The 18658-nt window shown below is 43.5% G+C and overlaps 1 protein-coding gene across 4 annotated transcripts in view; it reads right to left on the reverse strand.

The window, feature by feature from the left end:
* LOC144594477 (urotensin-2 receptor) overlaps positions 1 to 12836 on the reverse strand; it is a 51269-nt gene extending 38433 nt beyond the window's left edge. For 3 of the 4 annotated variants that reach the window (XM_078401011.1, XM_078401009.1, XM_078401008.1), the window contains exon 1: positions 11099 to 12836. In XM_078401011.1, coding sequence (XP_078257137.1) covers positions 11141 to 12280 — 1140 coding nt within the window. In that variant the 5' untranslated portion in view covers positions 12281 to 12836 and the 3' untranslated portion in view covers positions 11099 to 11140. Of the gene's footprint in view, positions 1 to 9106; positions 9147 to 11098 lie in introns of those variants that run through there. The other variant, XM_078401012.1, reaches the window with a different exon arrangement.
* Positions 12837 to 18658: the final 5822 nt, after the last annotated feature.

Here is an 18658-nt window from a genome sequence, read left to right on the forward strand (position 1 = left end):
AGAATTTACGATTTTCAACAAAAGCACAAGACATAAGGAAATCAAAATCAAAAAATCGTGGCTTAATGCTAACCAATCGACCATTAACTTGGACAAAACATGAGAAAGACAATCTTCAAAAAGAGTTGTCTTTTATGCTCCTTATGAGTGGGGTATGAATGCACTGATTTTGGTGACCACAAAGGTGTCATTCGAAGCAGTGACTTCCTGTTTAATTGTTCATTGGTGCAATGATATGTTTTGTGAAATTGTTTCTTTCTTCTTATAAATAAAGTCATCTTAGAATATAGAGCACAGTGACACAGCAGTAGAGTTGCTGCCGTACAGCGCGAGAGATCACTGCTTCAATCCTAACTATGGGTGCTGTTTGTACGTTCTAACCGTGACTGTGTGGGTTTTCTCCGGATGCTCCGATTTCCTCCCACATTCCAAAAGAGGTGCCGGTTTGTTGGTTAATTGGCTTCTGTATGGGTAATTGCTGGCCGATGCGGACTCGGTGGGCCAAAAGGCCTGTTTCCTCGCTGTCTCTCCAAACTAAAGTGCACAGCACTGAAACAGGCCCTTCGGCCCACAATGTCTGCCGAACATGATGCCAAGGCCAACTCTTACATGCCTGCATATCATCCATATCCCTCCATTCCCTGCATTTTCATGGTCTTACATGGCAATATCATATCTAGATCCAAAACCAATCCCAGCAGCATGTTCCAGGGACCCACCATCTTCTGCGTAAAAAAAACATGCCCCACACATCTCACTTTAAAGCTATGCTCTCTAATATTTAACATTCAAGCTATGCTCTCTAATATTTAATATTCAAGCTATGCCCTCGAAGATTTGATGATTTCTCGATTTAGAATTTTAAAGCGTTATAAATCAGCCTCTAATAAATCCTCGACTCCATAATGGTTCAGCAACATTTTCCAATGACCAGTGGTGGAACTGATAGAGCTGCTGCCTCATAATGCCACAGACCTGGTTTAATCCTCACCATAGATGATCTGTGTGGAGTTTGCACATTCTCCCTGTGACTGTATGGGTTTCCTCCAGGTGCTCCGGTTTCCTACCACATCCCAAAGGCATGTGGGTTGGTAGGTTCCTGTGCTGTGCTGTGCTGTATAGTCCTGCGTTCTGTGGTTATGACTATTACCAGGCATGTGTGATACAGATAATGCTTTCCATTGAATCAGATTGCGCCATGATATTATCCATCAATTAGTGCAAGCTGGAATTGACTTTCTCATTATTTGTGAAATTCCAGATGGAACTAAAGACAATAATTATCCTTGAACAGCCTGATTACTGACTTAATGATGCACTGAAGTTGTGAGCTGAGGCATCTGGGAGACGTTGGTTGGACTGCTGTCCAGTCCTCTTCAGTCTCACCCCAATAAAGTGGAGTAGCAGGTAGAGGTGCTGCCTCCCAGCGCCAGAGATCCAGGTTAGAGCCTGGCCTCGAGTGCTGCCTGTGTGGAGTTTGCACGTTCTCCTTGTGATTGCGGGGGTTCCCTGAGTGTTCCTGTTTCCTTCCACATCCCAAAGATGTGCGGTTTTGATGGTCAGTTTAGTTTATTGTCACGTGTACCGAGCGAGGTACAGTGAAAAGCTTTTACTGCGTGCCAACCAGAAAGACTCCGCAAGATTACAATCGAGCCATCCACAGTGTATTGATTCGTGATAAAGGGAATAATGTATAGTTAGGAATAACATTTAGTTTAATTGACCTCTAAAATTGTTTTTAGGGATTTTAGTGTTTAGGGAGGGGATGCAACATTGGGATAACATAGAACACGAGTGAATGGGTGATCAATGGTCAGCATGGGCTCAGTGGGCCCAAGGGCCTGGTTCTATGCAGTATCTTTCGATCAATCGATTAACCAACCAATCAATCAATCAATACTCACTATGATCAACAGGTTACCTATCAACTATCAGATTACCAGGTCCAACTATCGGACTGTGCAGGGTTAGCTACATACATAGAAGGAATTGGGAAGTTGAATCCAATTAAACTTATCACTCATTGTTGTCCAGCAATCGTGGTGTGTCTAATTAAATACCTAATCAGTGGATTTGCTTGTGATTTAAAACCACTGAAGCTAATAATGTATTAATTGTATTCCAATCTTCTTTGACTTTTAAAAAATAAAAATAAAACACTTTTCAAACACCTCAGTCTGTGTGATACCATAATCCCCTGGTGCATCACCTACGGAATCATTTTAAATCCATGCTTTTGGGAAGATTTATGCACGTGAGTGACCACAGCTAGTTGCAAATATTATCTCCTGACATATTTGTATAATCTACCATCTGGTAGATATTGGTTTGGAGTGCTAGAAAACCTGTTTTCTTCAGACTAACCTGTAATGTCATCCACTTATACTATGCTCAGAGTTTAGACAGTAAATTCTTCAAAATAATCAATACATACCTGCAAGCCATAAGAGATTGTTGGTCTGTGTAGTATTAATCTTGTACGAAAACCCAAACTAGTCAGGTTGTCTTTTGAGAAGTTTGTAAGACAAAATTCTAGTTTCCTTAACTTTCTATAGATATAAGAACAGCGGTAATGTCTTACTTCATACATCTGATGGATTTTGTAGTGCGCAGTTTGCCTTGAGTTTTATTTCACTTTGCTTATGTTTGGTATTTTGCCTTTAAATCGACTTTGTTGTAAAAAATGAGGGGTGTCTGTTCTAGAAAACAGAAACTGCTTATTCATTAATGGGAGCTGAGCTAACGTTTTGTAATTGACTATTCATATAATTATACTGTATACCAGTCCAGCTTCACTTGGACTATCGTGTATTGAGAACTGTGAATATTGTGTATTGAGTGGTTGATCTTTGAGAAAATCTACAAGCCTTGGAGAAGGCTAACCTATGGATTAGCTCTCACTAATTCAGTGACGGTTCTTATTGCCTCTGATAAGAAACGGGATAATCTTGGATTATATTTTCCTGAGGGAAATTGTGTTTGAAGGTCGCTGAGGGCATACAGTGAAATCTTTTCCTACTTGCTACAAAATTAGGAACAGTCACAATTGAAGAATCCAGGTCAAGTGTAGTTCTGGGTGAATTCAGAAACCATTGCTTTGTAAACAGGTAATGTGGCATTAAACATCGTGTGCATTGTGCAGGAACAATATTAACACAGAAATTCTTACTTGCAGCAGCACTGTGTAGTTCTGGGTGAATTCATAAACCATTGCTTTGTAAACAGGTAATGTGGCATTAAACATCGTGTGCATTGTGCAGGAACAATATTAACACAGAAATTCTTACTTGCAGCAGCACAACTGCTTAGTAAATCCAATACTCAATAGATAATGTAATGTACAGAAAAAAAGTTCAATAAATTAAAAAATATGTATATATATATATATATAGTGCAAGAAGCTTGAAGTCCTTGGGATGGCCAAGGCAATTTGGAGTCGTCTTCAAATTAGGGTTTGTCTTCAAATTATTGTGCATTTATTTCTGCGAATATCAGTAGAGGTGGGACTCTACCCAGAGCATCAGGCATTTTTGGTCTTAGCCACCAAAGATTCAAGAACATAAAATCAATCGACTCACTTGTATATCCCAGCTTATTTTCCAAAAATCGATAGTTTGCAGCCTTGACCTGCTCGATTACTATCCACAGACTTCCAAAGGAGTGCTGGTTTAACTGATCCAAGAATCTGCATTTCATTCTTATTTGACCTTGTGAAGACTTGGCAATTGCAATCTTTTGACAAATTATGCTGTCAGAATAACTGTGTATTTTGAGAATAACTATGTCCTTGACTAGTTATTGTTTGACTTAAAAATAAAAAAAAAGAACTTTGGATGTAAAAGAAATTTGGACCAATTCGCAGATTGACCTTTAATGTTTTCTCCTTTGGGTTGGTCACATGGGTCTAGGTTTATGATTGTCACATGTACTGAGGTACAGTGGAAAGCTTTGTTTTGCATGTTAGCAGATCAGATATACCATACAGAAATGCAATCAAGATAAACTCAAATACAATTGGAAGGGGCGGGACAGTGGCACAGCGTGTGGAGTTCATACAATCCCCCTGTGACCACGTGGGTTTTCTCCGGGTGCTCTGGTTTCCTCTCACACTTCAAAGACGTACAGGTTCGTAGGTTAATTGACTTCGGTAACATTTTAAATTGTCCCTGGTGTGGTAGGATAGTGCTAGTTTATGGGGTGATCGCTGGTCAGCACGGATTCACTGGGCCGAAAGGCCTGCTTCCTCTGTGTATCTGTAAAGTAAGGGAATCAAGAACCAGAGCATGTAGGTTTAAGGAGGGAGGGGAACGATTTAACAGAATCCGAAGGGGCAACTTTTCCACTGGGGGGGGTGGTGTGTTTGTGGAATGAGTTGCCAGAGGCGGTAGTTGAGGCAGGTATGATAACAACAGGAAAGGTTTAAATATGGACCAAATTCAGGCAAATAAGACTAGCTTAGATGGGACAATTTGGTCAGCGTAGGCCAAAGGGCCGGTTTCAGTGCTGTATGACTATGTCTCAGATTCAGGCTTGTATAACTCCAATTTATACCCTCACAAGCAATAAACCATGAGCTTGTTTCTATATAAATGTAAACATTATGTATAAACACTGGGATTTCCAGTATTCATTTGGATCATATTTTTGTTTAGTTGAGATATACTGTGCAGAAACAGGCCCTTCAGCACACCGAGTCTGTGCCGACCAGCGATCCCAGCACATTAATGCTATCCTGCACACAACTCGGGACACTTTACACTTATACCAAGCCAATTAACCTACAAACCTGTACATTTTGGGAGGAAACTGAAGATCACGGAGAAAACCCACACAGGTCACGGGGAGAACGTACAAATTACATACAGTCAGCACCCGTAGTCAGGATCGAACCTGGGTCTCCAGCGCTGTAAGGCAGCAGCTCTACTGCTGTGCCACCGTGCCGCCCAGAATCTTAAATAAGATCTGGACTATTTAATATTTTGTGTAACACTGACCGGAACATGAATTGGGGTGGTGGTGGCACAGCGATAGTGTTGCTGCCTTGCCTGAGACCCGGGTTCGATTCTTTCCACAGGTGCTGTCTGTACGGAGTTTGTACGTTCTCTCTGTGACCGCGTGTATTTTCTCTGGGTGTTCTGGTTTCCTCCCACACAGCAAAAAGCTAGGTTAATTAGCTTCAGTAAATAAATTGTAAATTGTCCCGAGCCTGTAGGTTAGTGCGAGTGTACAGGGTGATCACTGGTCGGTGCGGACAAGGCGGACTGAAGGTCCTGTTTCTGCGCTACATGTCTAGAGTGTCTCTGAAGACTATAAGCGAAATGTTGTCATTGCATTTTAAAGACCGCACATATTCCCTTTAAATTGCTTTTATTTATAAATTATATTCATTTTTAATCTTCTAACTCTTCAAATCGGCTTCATGTAGAAAACCAAAACACATGTATTCATGAAATGCTGTGATGCATTTGAGATGTGGCGTTTAAAAAAATAATTAGCCTTCTGAACAGAGGTCAAAATTAATTGTTCAAGATGCACGTGAACGTATATAACTGAAAAATCATGAGCAAGCAGCTAATGTTCCTTTTGGTTGCTATGCATTTGAGTTCACAAGCCCACACTTATCGTTCCAGTTGTTTTCTGCGTAGGCTTGGCATTTTTAGCTCAAATAAACGGTTGTCCATCACAATCTGCCCACTGTGACTCTGAGATCTTTGAAAAAGCTGCCATGATTAGGCCCACATCTTGGAATTATTTGCATGATGCCATGACTTCCGGCTCCTTTCTAAAATTACTTAACAATTTAAGAAACAACTTGTATAAGAAAATAACTGCAGATGCTGGTACAAATCGAAGGTATTTATTCACAAAATGCTGGAGTAACTCAGCAGGTCAGGCAGCATCTCGGGAGAGAAGGAATGGGTGAAGTTTCCGGTCGAGACCCTTCAGACTGATGTCAGGGGGGTGGGACAAAGGAAGGATATAGGTGGAGACAGGAAGATAGAGGGAGATCTGGGAAGGAGGAGGGGAAGAGAGGGACAGAGGAACTATCTGAAGTTGGAGAAGTCGATGTTCATACCACTGGGCTGCAAACTGCCCAGACGAAATATGAGGTGCTGTTCCTCCAATTTCCGATGGGCCTTACTATGGCACTGGAGGAGACCCATGACAGAAAGGTCAGACTGGGAATGGGAGGGGGAGTTGAAGTGCTCGGCCACCGGGAGATCAGTTAAACAACGTATGAATTGAGTATTTCAGATCCTGAAACTGAGTGAAATTTCTCACTTCACATAGACTTTTGACAAGAATTGTAAATCTTTCACTCTAAACTCCCACCCACGCAGATACTGTCACAATGTTTAAGAAACATTTAGAGAAGTATAAATCGAAGGTATCAAAATGTTGGAGTAACTCAGCAGGTCAGGCAGCATCTTGGAGAGAAGGAATGGGTGACGTTTCGGGTCGAGACCCTTCTTCAATCTGAAGAAGGGTCTCGACCCAAAACATCACCCATTCCTTCTCTCCAATATGCTGCTTGACCTGCTGCGTTGCTCCAGCATTTTGTGATACCTTTAGACAGGAACATGGATTTTTAGGTTTAGATGGAAATGCAGGTGGGACTAGTGCAGATGGGACATGTTGGTTGGTGTGGGCAATTTGGGCCGAAGGGCCAGTTTCCACGCTTTATGACTGACTCGTGACCCAATCCTTAGTTTGCCTCCACCTACCCCACCAAACCTGTCATCATATTGAAAACCTTTTTTATATAGCTTCTAATTTCCTCTTTTCCGATCTTATTTCTCATACTTAACCATCTTGGCAACCTGGTAATAAACCTCTCCTATACCTACCTGTCTGTGATGCCCTTCTCTACACTTGTCCCATGGTGCTTTATTGTCACATGCACCTAGGTGCGGCAAACATTTTTTGCATACAATTCAGTAAATCTTAACATACATGAGCCCAATCATTCCCAATAGTAGATTACACGGAGGCAGGACATGAGTTGTCAAGTTTCCAGTACCATCTTGTATCCTTCAAGTTCCAAAGTTCTTAAAAATCCAGAATCTTGTCCTTAAACACGTATTGTCTTGGAGTAGATAGACACAAGGTGCTGGCGTAACTCAGCCGGCCAGGCAGCATCTCTGGAGAAAAAGGTATGGGTGATGTTTTGGGTCAACCATTCATCAGACTGGGCAGGGGCAGTCTTGGTACTGACACTGGGTCGGTGTTGCAGGGGTCAGAACAAGACAAAAGATGGTGGAATCCATGAAAAACATCAAGGGAACGCAAGTTTGAGGTTAGTTTATTGTCACTGGTACTGAGGTACCGTGAAAAAGCTTTTGTTGCGTGCTAACATGTCTGCAGAAAGACAATACATGATTACAGTCGAGCCATTCACAGTGTACAGATTTAGGGTCTCGACCTGAAACGTCACCTATTCCTTGTCTCCAGAGATGCTGCCTGACCCTGCTGAGTTACTCCAGCATTTTGTGTCTATCCAAAACTGATGGGTCTTGGTGGCCTGTTATCCTATGCATGAAACATGGTGCAACATTATCATCTTATTCAACGATGATCTAAGGATTGGGATCAATGCATTAGTTTTGTTTCTTTTGGAAACGGGACATAGTCCACTGGGAACAATGTATTGTTTTCTCAGACGATAGACACACAAAAGTTGGAGTAACCCAGCGGGTCAGGCAGCATCTTTGGAGAAAAGGAATAGGTGACGTTTTGGGTCGAGAACCTTATCGATTGTAAATTGTAAATAAGATAGAACTTATCTTCGATATTTCTTTTAAATGTCATAAATTTAGGATGGCCATGCTCGACTTTGAGAAAGATCTCTGAAGCAAACACTACTGCTTGACATGTTTAGGCGTCAGCTTAAATGGTAACGGGGAAAAAATATTCATGTGACTCGTGGAGGTGGCCGTGGGAGGCCCTGCAGCAGCCTGGTGAGTGGGCAGATCGAGCAGCAGCTGTACGGAGTGGCGATGAGAGTAACCGATGGCATCGCGCTGGGCCAGGCCGACCCTTACTGTAGAGATCCAGTGCCGCCAGGACACCGGGCCTTAACGTGAGAATATAACAATTGCAAGTCTCCTTGGGCCAAGATCGGCCTTTTCAGTGACTTGGAAGTTGCAAGATGGCACTGGGACGTGACTTCTCTCTGCGTGCTATTCAGCGCAGGATCTATTGTGTATAGTGAATAGTGTGTTCTGCTGGATGGCACGCAGAACAAGCATTTCACTGTATCTCTGTCCGCATGACAATAAAGAAACCATTGATCTCTCTGACAGCAGATGTCTGTCCACCATCTACAAGGTACAAGTCTGATGTGTGGTAGAATGCTCTCCACTTGTCAAGAGTGTTTTATTGTTGCATGTCCCAAATAACAATGAAATTCTTGCAGCAGCACAACGGAATATATAAACATAATACGCTGTAAATAGTATAATAAACAGATAAAAGTTATATACAATATATGCATATATGTATGTGTGTGTGTGTGTGTGTGTGTGTATATCTCCATATATACACACACAAATACATACACATTCACATATACAAAAAAAAACCCCAACTATAGTGCAAAAAGACAAAAGCAATGCCCTCTAGTTTATGTAGTTCAGAGCTTATTTGGTTGTGTTTAATAGCCTGATGGTTGTTGGGAATACATTTTCCTAAACCTGGACATAGCAACTCTACTGCTGTGACAGTGTGCCATCCTTATGATCTTGCCAAATGCAGGCAAGTTGGACTAGTGTAGATGGGACATGTTCACCTGTGAGGGTAAGCTGGGCTGAAGGCCCTGTTTCCACACAGTGTGACTCTATTTGCTGATGGAAGACAAACAGGCAGGAATGATATCTGCTGTTAAACTGAAAGAACCATCTCTGGCATCTCGCTTCTCAGAAATGTATCTTTTAGCAGCCGTGCATTCTTGCTATATGATTTTCTGTTGCATCCATTGCATTTATTTGTATTTCTTAACAATACTTAGCTGTATCGTTATGGGAAAGTTTCCTCACTGGAATTGATTGTGCTGAGTTTGTGGAAACCATGATCCACCAGTGCAAATGAGTGCACATAGTTGACTTGGGCCAAATTCATACAAAGTATTTATTCTCACTGTTATTCACCTGATGGAGAAAAGGAAAGAAAATCAGATGCTTATGTCTCAGGATGCCCAATAACACTTCTGAATCTGACTCCGTAAAAGGGACCACATCACCCCGATTCTGGCCTCTCTCCACTGGCTCCCAGTACAGTACAGAATCAACTTCAAGCTCCTCCTATTCATATACAAAGCCCTAAATGGGCTTCCCCCCCCCCATATCAAAAATCTTCTAACCCACCACTCTATCTCCAGGTCCCTCAGATCGGCCGACTTGGGGCTACTCACTATCCCGCGGTCTAGGCTTAAGCTCAGGGGTGACTGCGCTTTTGCGGTTGCAGCTCCTAGACTGTGGAACAGCATCCCTCTCCCCATCAGAACTGCCCCCTCCATCGACTCAATGTCCAGGCTCAAAACATATTTCTACTCCCTAGCGTTTGAGGCCCTCTGAGGGGGCGCTGTGAATTGTTTATGTATGTGCTGTTATGTTTGTGTGCCATTGTGCGTTCGTTCTTAGTACCTGATCTGATGTACAGCACTTTGGTCAACGTGGGTTGTTTTTAAATGTGCTATACAAATAAAATTGACTTTACTTGACTTGACTTGATTGTTGTTAATGTTTCATAAATGAACTTTTTGTAAATGTAACATTTTTTTCCTGAATATGATGGAAATGGGCAGCACAGCTGGTAGAGCCACTGCCTCACAGCGCCAGAAATCCAGGTTCAATCCTGACTTCGGGCGCTGTCTGTGTGGAGTTTGCATGTTCTCCCTGTGACAGTCTGAGTTTCCTCCGGGTGCTCCGGTTTCCTCCCACATCCCAAAGACGTGTGGGTTTGGAGGTTAATTGGCTTCTGTAAATTGCCCCTAGTTTGTAGGGAGTGGATGAAAAATTGGGATAACATGGAGTGGGTGATCGATGGTCGGTGTTGACTCAGTGAGCTGAAGGACCTGCTTCTATGCTGTGTCTCTAAACGAAACCATTCCAAGTCTCTATTTATTATGAATTATAATCTGTCCCAACAGAGCTGCATTGAAATCATTTGATGCAGAAAATTAATGAAGGTAACCAGATGTTCGCAGTGCAGTTTTATGTTTAATTTAATGTGGCTCCCAAAATAAGTTGACTGAATTAAATTTAGTCCTTTAGTAATCAAATTTTACCACAATCTTTCTTCAGTTATGACTGTACCTAATCCCAGCTCACTGTTTCGATATTCAGAGTTTAATTCACTTGGCAGATAAACTTTAACTATTCCCACTGATATATATTTTCCCTATGATCCTTGAAATGTAATTATTTAACGGTGAGTTTTGTTCACAAAAAGACTCAATGCAATATAGTCTAGATATTAGGCGTAATAAATGTAACTACAAAGAATAATATTTTCAAAATGGGGGGAAATAGACCACAAAGTGCTGGAGTAACTCAGCAGGTCAGGCAGCATCTCGAGAGGACATGGACAGGCCATGTTTTGGTCTGAAGAAAGGTTCTCGTCCGAAACGTCCATCTAAACTGAGTCACTCCCACACTTTGTGTTTTATTTGTTGTAAACCAGCATCTGCAGTTCCTTGTAGCTACTGAAACTGGGATTTATTAATCCTTCTCGTTGTTTGAATATACTGTAAATGAAGTGGGTTGACAAGCAATGTACAATGTAAGTGTTGAAAGCATATTTATAATTTGTTACAATCCAAGAAAATGGACAAATTGTAACAAACGTGGATAGATTTCCCAAGATTAACGGTGGTATTTTGTTTGACAATTTCACTTAAATTTATATCCGTACGCTCAGGGGCTACAATAAAATCATTGGTTTAACCAGCAAAAATAAATGCACCGCTCCATTAGTAATGCGATTCAATTGTAAAGTGAATTGCGAACTGGAGCGTTTGCCTGAACTGTCTGAATGGTGTTTGCTGTTCACATTATTCACGGTGCAAGGTACAAGGTGCAGACATTGTTTAAATCCCTACCTGAAGGCTTGAGCGAAGATGATATTTTAGACACGGACAGTGTCACTTCGACCCTTTCAAGTGAACCATGCCCACAGTCTCGGGAGAGTTGCTGTTGTGGTTACACGAAGAGATGGATTTAATGGATCGCCGCAGGCTAGCGCTTCGTCTGAACGACGTGGATCCTGATCGCTGGAAGTGTTTGTGCCTTTGTTTCAGGTACTCCTTGTAGTTCTTGGTCAGCAGCGTGTACAGGAAGGGGTTAATGCAACTGTTACTGTAAGTCAGGCAGGTCATCAAGTAGTTGACGCACGTTATCGTCCGTTGGGTCATGTTGAGGCTGGTGGAATAGAGGGGGATAAGTTGCCAGACCCAGAAGGGTAGGAAGCACGCCCAGAAGACCACCACGATGCTGAAGATCATCAGGACCACTCTCTGTTTGGACGCTTGCTTGTTCTCGCTCTTTGTCAACGCCTTCCTTTGGGATTTCAGGTAGGTCCGTGCCAGCTGGGTGTACAGGTAGCCGATGATCATCCCCGGCGCCACGATGCTGGTGCTGAAAAGTACAGTCAAGTAGACGGTGTAAGACTCCGGGCTCCAAGTGCCGGCGCAGGTCCGCTTGATGGCCCCGTTGTCCACCCGGCTCTCCTGCATCTTGAACATGGACATGACGGGCAGGGCCAGGAGGAAGCTGACCACCCACACCGTGCCGGCGATGGCCTTCCTGTAGCCCTTGGATCGCCTGGCCGTCTCCAAGGGTTTGGCCACGGCCAGGTAGCGCTCGGTGCACATCACAGTGAGTGTGAAGATGCTGGCGTGCATGGTCAGGAGGTCTAGGCTCAGCAGGACCCTGCAGCCCACGTCGCCAAAGTACCAGGTCTTGGCCAAGTAGGTGCAGACAATGAATGGGATGGTGGAGAGGTAGAGGAGATCGGCCAGGGCCAGGTTGACGATGGAGATGTAGACGGAGGCGGCAGATCTCATGGACTGGCGCATCACCATCAGGGTGTAGACATTGCCCGCCACGCCGGCCACGTACATGATGGACAATATGGTGCCAAACACCGAGGCGATGGCCAACTCGTCCAATGTATCTGGCGCTGTGATGTTCTCCGAGGCGTTGAGATGCATGCTTAGTTTGGCACCTCCTGCGAGGTCCACATGGTGGGAGCCGGGCTCACTGCATCCATCACCCACTGGCATCCCACACCAAATCCCCCTTGCCGTCCAGAGGAGCGTCTCTTGCGTTGCATCTGCACCAGTTCTTGCACTGTTTCCAACTACCAGCGCTTGCACTGTTTCCAACTACTAGCGCTTGCACTGCATCTATACCCAGCGCTTGCACTGCATCTATACCCAGCGCTTGCACTGCATCTGCACCAGTTCTTGCACTGCATCTATACCAGCGCTTGCACTGCATCTATACCCAGCGCTTGCACTGTTTCCAACTACCAGCGCTTGCACTGCATCTGCACCAGTTCATGCACTGCATCTATACCCAGCGCTTGCACTGCATCTATACCCAGCGCTTGCACTGCATCTGCACCAGTTCTTGCACTGCATCTATACCAGCGCTTGCACTGCATCTATACCCAGCGCTTGCACTGTTTCCAACTACCAGCGCTTGCACTGCATCTGCACCAGTTCATGCACTGCATCTATACCCAGCGCTTGCACTTCTTCTACCTACCAGCTCTTGCACTGCATCTATGTACCAGCGCTTGCACTGCATCTACCCACCAGCTCTTGAGCTGCTTCTACCTCCCAGCGCTTGAGCTGTGATACCAGCCGCCCGTCTCATGCGCGCAATTGCACACACCCGTCCCCCCGTCCCCCCCCCCCCAAATGCCAGGGACGTCAGTGCACCTCCACTTCTCACCGTCTGGCCGGTCCAACGAGCCACGAAAGCAGCAGTCGGCAGCAACGCAGACTTGGAGGAATAAGTCCTCCCTACCTTGACTTCGACCTTCCCGCACTGCAACAAACAAACATTTATTTATTTGCAAAGGTGATCAGAAGCCGAACGGACTGCATCCACAACATCAAGCATTTGTGGAATAGTAGGAAATAATCTTTCGTTGTTTTTGTTTAAAATCCCAATTTTTCGGGGGTTTGTCAAATCGCAGACTAGGATATCAAAAACTGATTTAAAACTCACCCGGTCGTGTCCCAATCACACTTTTCTCGCCTCAAAAGTAGAGATGTGTCCGAGTCCGGGCTCAGGAATACAAATTGCCAATCGTGTGTTGCAGAGCCGAGAGATTTAAAAAAACACTTATCCTGCACATCTCTTTTAAACTCTCCCCTCTCACTCTAATATAAGAAAATAACTGCAGATGCTGGTACAAATCGATTTATTCACAAAATGCTGGAGTAACTCAGCAGGTCAGGCAGCATCTCGGGAGAGAAGGAATGGGTGACATTTCGGGTCGAGACCCTTCTTTAGACTGATGTCACTCTAATGCTGTGCCCGCGAGTCTTTGACATTTCCATGCTGGGAGAAAGGTTCCGACTGTCTACCCTATCCATGCCCAATCACAGTTTAACGTACTTCTATTAGGTCTCTCTCAACCTCTGACACTCCAGAGAAAACAGTCAAACTCTGTCCAACCTCTCTCTCCAGCCAATCCTCTCCAATCCAGACAGCATTGTGTTTTTATTTTTAAGTGTGTCAATGAAATTAGGATGAAAGCAAAATTGAGATGATCTCCAGTCTACGAAGCATTCATGAGAAATATTGTCCACAGGTTTTGCTATAAAACATGATTAAAAATCTTCGAAACTCACAAAGAAAATAATATATCAGTGCTGACCTTCAATAAAGTAACCGGCGATCACCAAGTCACAATAGATTGAGGGGAAGGAGGGCCACCCAAGTTCAATAATGGTGAGTTGATGTTCAAATTAATTAGATCAGGAAATATTTGTCTGAGTGCAGCCACATTTAATAAAGCATATCTCTCAGCAACAGTTTCATATCTTAGTGATCTTTTCATAAACATAACTACAAGTCCTAAACTACAAGCTTTGTGCCAATGTAAATTAAGATTTGGCCAAACACATTGATCTTTTTAACTAGTGTGTTTTGTTTTAAAAAAGCAAATTAAATAAGATCACAATTATTTTGGGTATTTGGGGCAGCACAGCGATAGAGTTGCTGCCTTGCAGCCCCGGAGATCTGCGTTTGATCCTGACTACGGGTGCTGTCTGTACGGAGTTTGCACGTTCTCCCTGTGACCACGTGGGTTTTCTCCGGGTGCTCTGGTTTCCTCCAACATCCCAAAGACGTGCAGGTTTGTAGGTTAATCGGCATCTGTAAATTGTCCCTCATGTCGGATACATGTCGCTGGTTGTTGCGGTGGGCTGAAGGGCCTGTTTCCACACTATATCTCTAAACTAAATTAAAATAACATTAATCACCCAAAGCATACTTGGAGAAATTTTAGTTTGGAGATAGTGTGTAAACCAGCCTTTTGGCCCACTGAGTCTGTGTCGACCAGCGATCCTTGCACACTAACACTATCTTGCACACTAACACTATCCTGCACACGCTAGGGACAATTTGCAATTTTACCAAGCCAATTAGCCCACAAGCCTGTACGTCTTTGGAGTGTGGGAGGAAACCGGAGCATCCAGAGAAAACCCATGCAAGTCACGTACAAACTCCATACAGAGAGCACCTGTATTTGGGATCGAACCCCTGTCTTTGGAACTGGAAGGCAGCAACTCTACCACTGTGCCACCGTGCAGCCCACAATCAAATAAAAATCTTTAGTATAATTATGAACAGTGAAAGTATTGATTCACATGGAAAAGGTACAAGAGTATTGAATATCTTTCACTGCTGGTGATGGAGTTGAATCTCCTCCTGAGACAGGATTGCAGAAATCAATCAATAAATAATGCAGACTGAAATAAGCAGAGAGCATTCATTAAATTCAAATGCTTCGACAGGTCATGCACTACCCACCCTCTCACACACTCTGTCCTATGCCTTTGCGTTCTGAGCTGAAGTTGTGCATGATAGCTTTCCAAAATGTGAAAGGACAATTATTCAAAAACCTAATAGCAAGTATCTATCTCCATTAGCCAATGCTGGCCAAAAGACATCAGATCCTTAACCCACAGCACAGAAACATTTTTGTTTCTCACAAGGTATTTAATCAAGAGATGATAGTTGACCTCCAATTGCTTTTTTAATCATCTGTGTGCTTGGCTTGTTACAAAAATAACACTTTGGTTATTTTTTTTATGGCATTCTAATTGATTTTCTGGAGACAAATTTGTATTTTATCATCTCACTTAAGGTCGGTAAATTAAAAATCTGAGACAATCACTTACACTTAATAAGAAGGAATGGGTGACGTTTCGGGTTGGGACCCTTCTTCAGACGAGCATTTTGTGTCTATCTGAGGTGCAAACCAGCATCAGCAGTTCCTTCCTACACACTTGAACTTTACATTTTTCTTTTGCAACTTTTGTCTAAATTTATTTTCATATTTATATTCCTCCTTTCGGTAACTAATTTGATTCTCATCCACCCTGTGATTTGTCACTCGTGGATTGTTTCTTTCTCAATCAGGAAGCTTTGATACGACCTGAAACGTCACCCATTCCTACTCTCCAGAGAAGCTGCCTGTCCTGCTGAGTTACCCCAGCTTTTTGTGCCAATCTTTGGCTTAAACTGGCATCTGCAGTTCCTTCCTATAAAAGCTGTTAGACTCTCTGTTCACCTGAAGCACAGATACATTGCTAATTGTCCAATGCCATTTAGAATGGCACCTCTGGGCGTGGTGGAGAGGACAGCCAAGACAAAGCATGACAAGTAATGGGTGAACACAGGCGAAGCAGAAATCTATCTATATACGAAATCTCTTGTTTGTTCCTGAACTACAGCCAAAACGGTGTACGATAGTGCGACAATTTTAGGCCCACCTAACTCACCATTATTGCTTTGGCGCTAGTGGAAGAAGTTTCATTGAAATCGGGGTTATATTTTTTAAGTTATTCACATTTTTAAGTTTAACTCTATCTCCTAGGGGGGAAGGAGGGGGGGGGGGTGGAGGGAGATTGAGGAGGGGGAGGGTGGGGGGGAGGGGGAGGGGGAGGGTGGGGAGGAGAGAGTGCTGCACCAATGCAGGAGAGGTTTGGGCCCAACGGGTCCACTTAGTCTAGTTAAAACAGAAATTCTGACGCACAAGACGTACAGACGTCAAAGACTCTCCAAAGACGTACAGTGTTGTCGGTTAACTGGCTTGGTATAAAGGTAAAATTGTCCTTCGTGTGTGTGTGTGTGTAGGATAGTGTTAATGTGCGGGGATTGCTGGTCGGTGCGGACATGGTGGGACGAAGGGCCTGTTTCCACGCTGTATCTCAAAACTAAACTAAAAGGATGGAATAGATGCCTCACACTTTTTAATATCCAGCCTTTGCCTATCTAAACCCTCCTCACCTGTGCTCACCTAATACCTGTCCCACATTGACCTGCCACTCTTGCAGCTTTCTTGCTCTCCCCATCCACCCCTCTGCCTCCCCACTTCGCCTCTCTCCCCAATCAATCTGAAGAATGGTCCCAACCAGAAATGTTCTCCACGGACGCTGCCTGACCCACTGAGTTACTCCAGCACTTTGTGTCTTTATTTTTGTGAGCCAGCATCTGCAGTTCTACGTCTTGAAACTTGTGAGCAGAAGCACATTTAAAGCTCAAACTTTAGTGGAATATCTTCCAGCTGGCTTATCTTCCCACAAGGTGTCCTACTTGAGACACCATGATTTATCAACCATATACAGTGTTTACCCATACTCGATTGCAACTTCTTGACTCCATCTTTTTGTGCATATCTCAAATGAGGCAATAACGGCTGCCTCTCCTTTATACTTGCCAGACTTGCTATTGCTAATTTAACCTGGTTCATTATAGACAATAGACAATAGGTGCAGGAGGAGGCCATTCGGCCCTTCGAGTCAGCACTGCCATTCAATGTGGTCATGGCTGATTATTCTCAATCAGTACCCCGTTCTTGCCTTCTCCCCATACCTCCTGACTCCGCTATCCTTAAGAGCTCTATCTAGCTCTCTCTTGAATGCATTCAGAGAATTGGCCTCCACTGCCTTCTGAGGCAGAGAATTCCACAGATTCACAACTCCCTGACTGAAAAAGTTTTTCCTCATCTCAGTTCTAAATGGCCTACCACTTATTCTTAAACTGTGGCCCCTGGTTCTGTACTCCCCCAACATTGGGAACATGTTTCCTGCCTCTAACGTGTCCAACCCCTTAATAATCTTATATGTTTCGATAAGATCCCCTCTCATCCTTCTAAATTCCAGTGTATACAAGCCTAGTTGCTCCAGTCTTTTAACATATGGCAGTCCCGCCATTCCGGGAATTAACCTAGTAAACCTACGCTGCACATTCTTATGAATCCCAGGCAATTTACAATCAGGAGACTATTTAACCCATTGAGTCTATGCCAATCAGTGAAATGCAATCCAACCTAATTCCTCTATCACTAGGTCCATAGCCCTGTGATTTCTAGTTCTTGCAGAACACATCTAAATAATCTTTAAACAAGAGTTCCTGCATCTGCTGTACTTTCAGACCACAAATTCATGTGCTTGTCACAATTGGGAGTGAAAATGTGTTTCCCCATCTTCCCTCTGAGTTTATTTTTTCAACCAATTACTTTCATTCAATTCCCTTTGATTATTGACATTCAACCTATGGACGTAGGTATATCCTTGTTACTTTGTCGAGGTTCCTTATTATATACATCTCATTTAAGTCTCTCTTCAACCAGTGACCTGAAAAAAATACAATGCCATTTTACCCAATCTTTTCTCATAGTAAGCTTCTACCCTACTCTTTTAATATATACCCGGGCTGTTCTACCAGGTCAGTTAGCTGTTAATTGGCCTCTGTAAAATTGCCCCAGATGTGCAGGGGTTTGATGGGGAAGGAACTGCAGATGATGCTATACCCAAAAAGACATAAAGTGCAGAAGTAACTCAACGGGTCAGGCAGCATCTCTGGAGACCATGGATAGGTGACATTTTGGTTTGCAACCAGACTAGGGAGAACCATCATTAATTCTTTGGTCCTACACATGGAAACAGAGAACTTAGTTTTGAGAGGAGAGTAAAGTCATTTGAAAGATGAGAGCTTTATTTATTTAAAGGTATTGGTGAGAAATAATGACCAGGAATTGTGGAACAAGTTTGACTATTATGTTTAAGTTACAAACTTTGAAAATGGCTTTAGCCGCAAATTATTTAGTGAACTCATCCCAATTGTGTTTTAATTTTTAGTTTTGGAGATACAGCATGGAAACAGGCCCTTCGGCCCACCAAGTCCGCATCGACCAGCGATCCCCGCACATTAACGCTATCCTACACACACTAGGGACAATTTACACTTATACCAAGCTAATTTACTACAAACCTATACGTCTTTGGAGTGTGGGAGGGAACCAAAGGTCTCGGGGAGAGGGGGGTGGGGTGGGAACCCGCGTGTTCACGGGGCGAATGTACAAATTCAGTACAGATGGCACCGTTAGTAGGGATCCAACGTGGGTCTCCGGCGCT

Source organism: Rhinoraja longicauda, chromosome 6 (assembly GCF_053455715.1).
Source record: "Rhinoraja longicauda isolate Sanriku21f chromosome 6, sRhiLon1.1, whole genome shotgun sequence".
Taxonomy (NCBI): domain Eukaryota; kingdom Metazoa; phylum Chordata; class Chondrichthyes; order Rajiformes; family Arhynchobatidae; genus Rhinoraja; species Rhinoraja longicauda.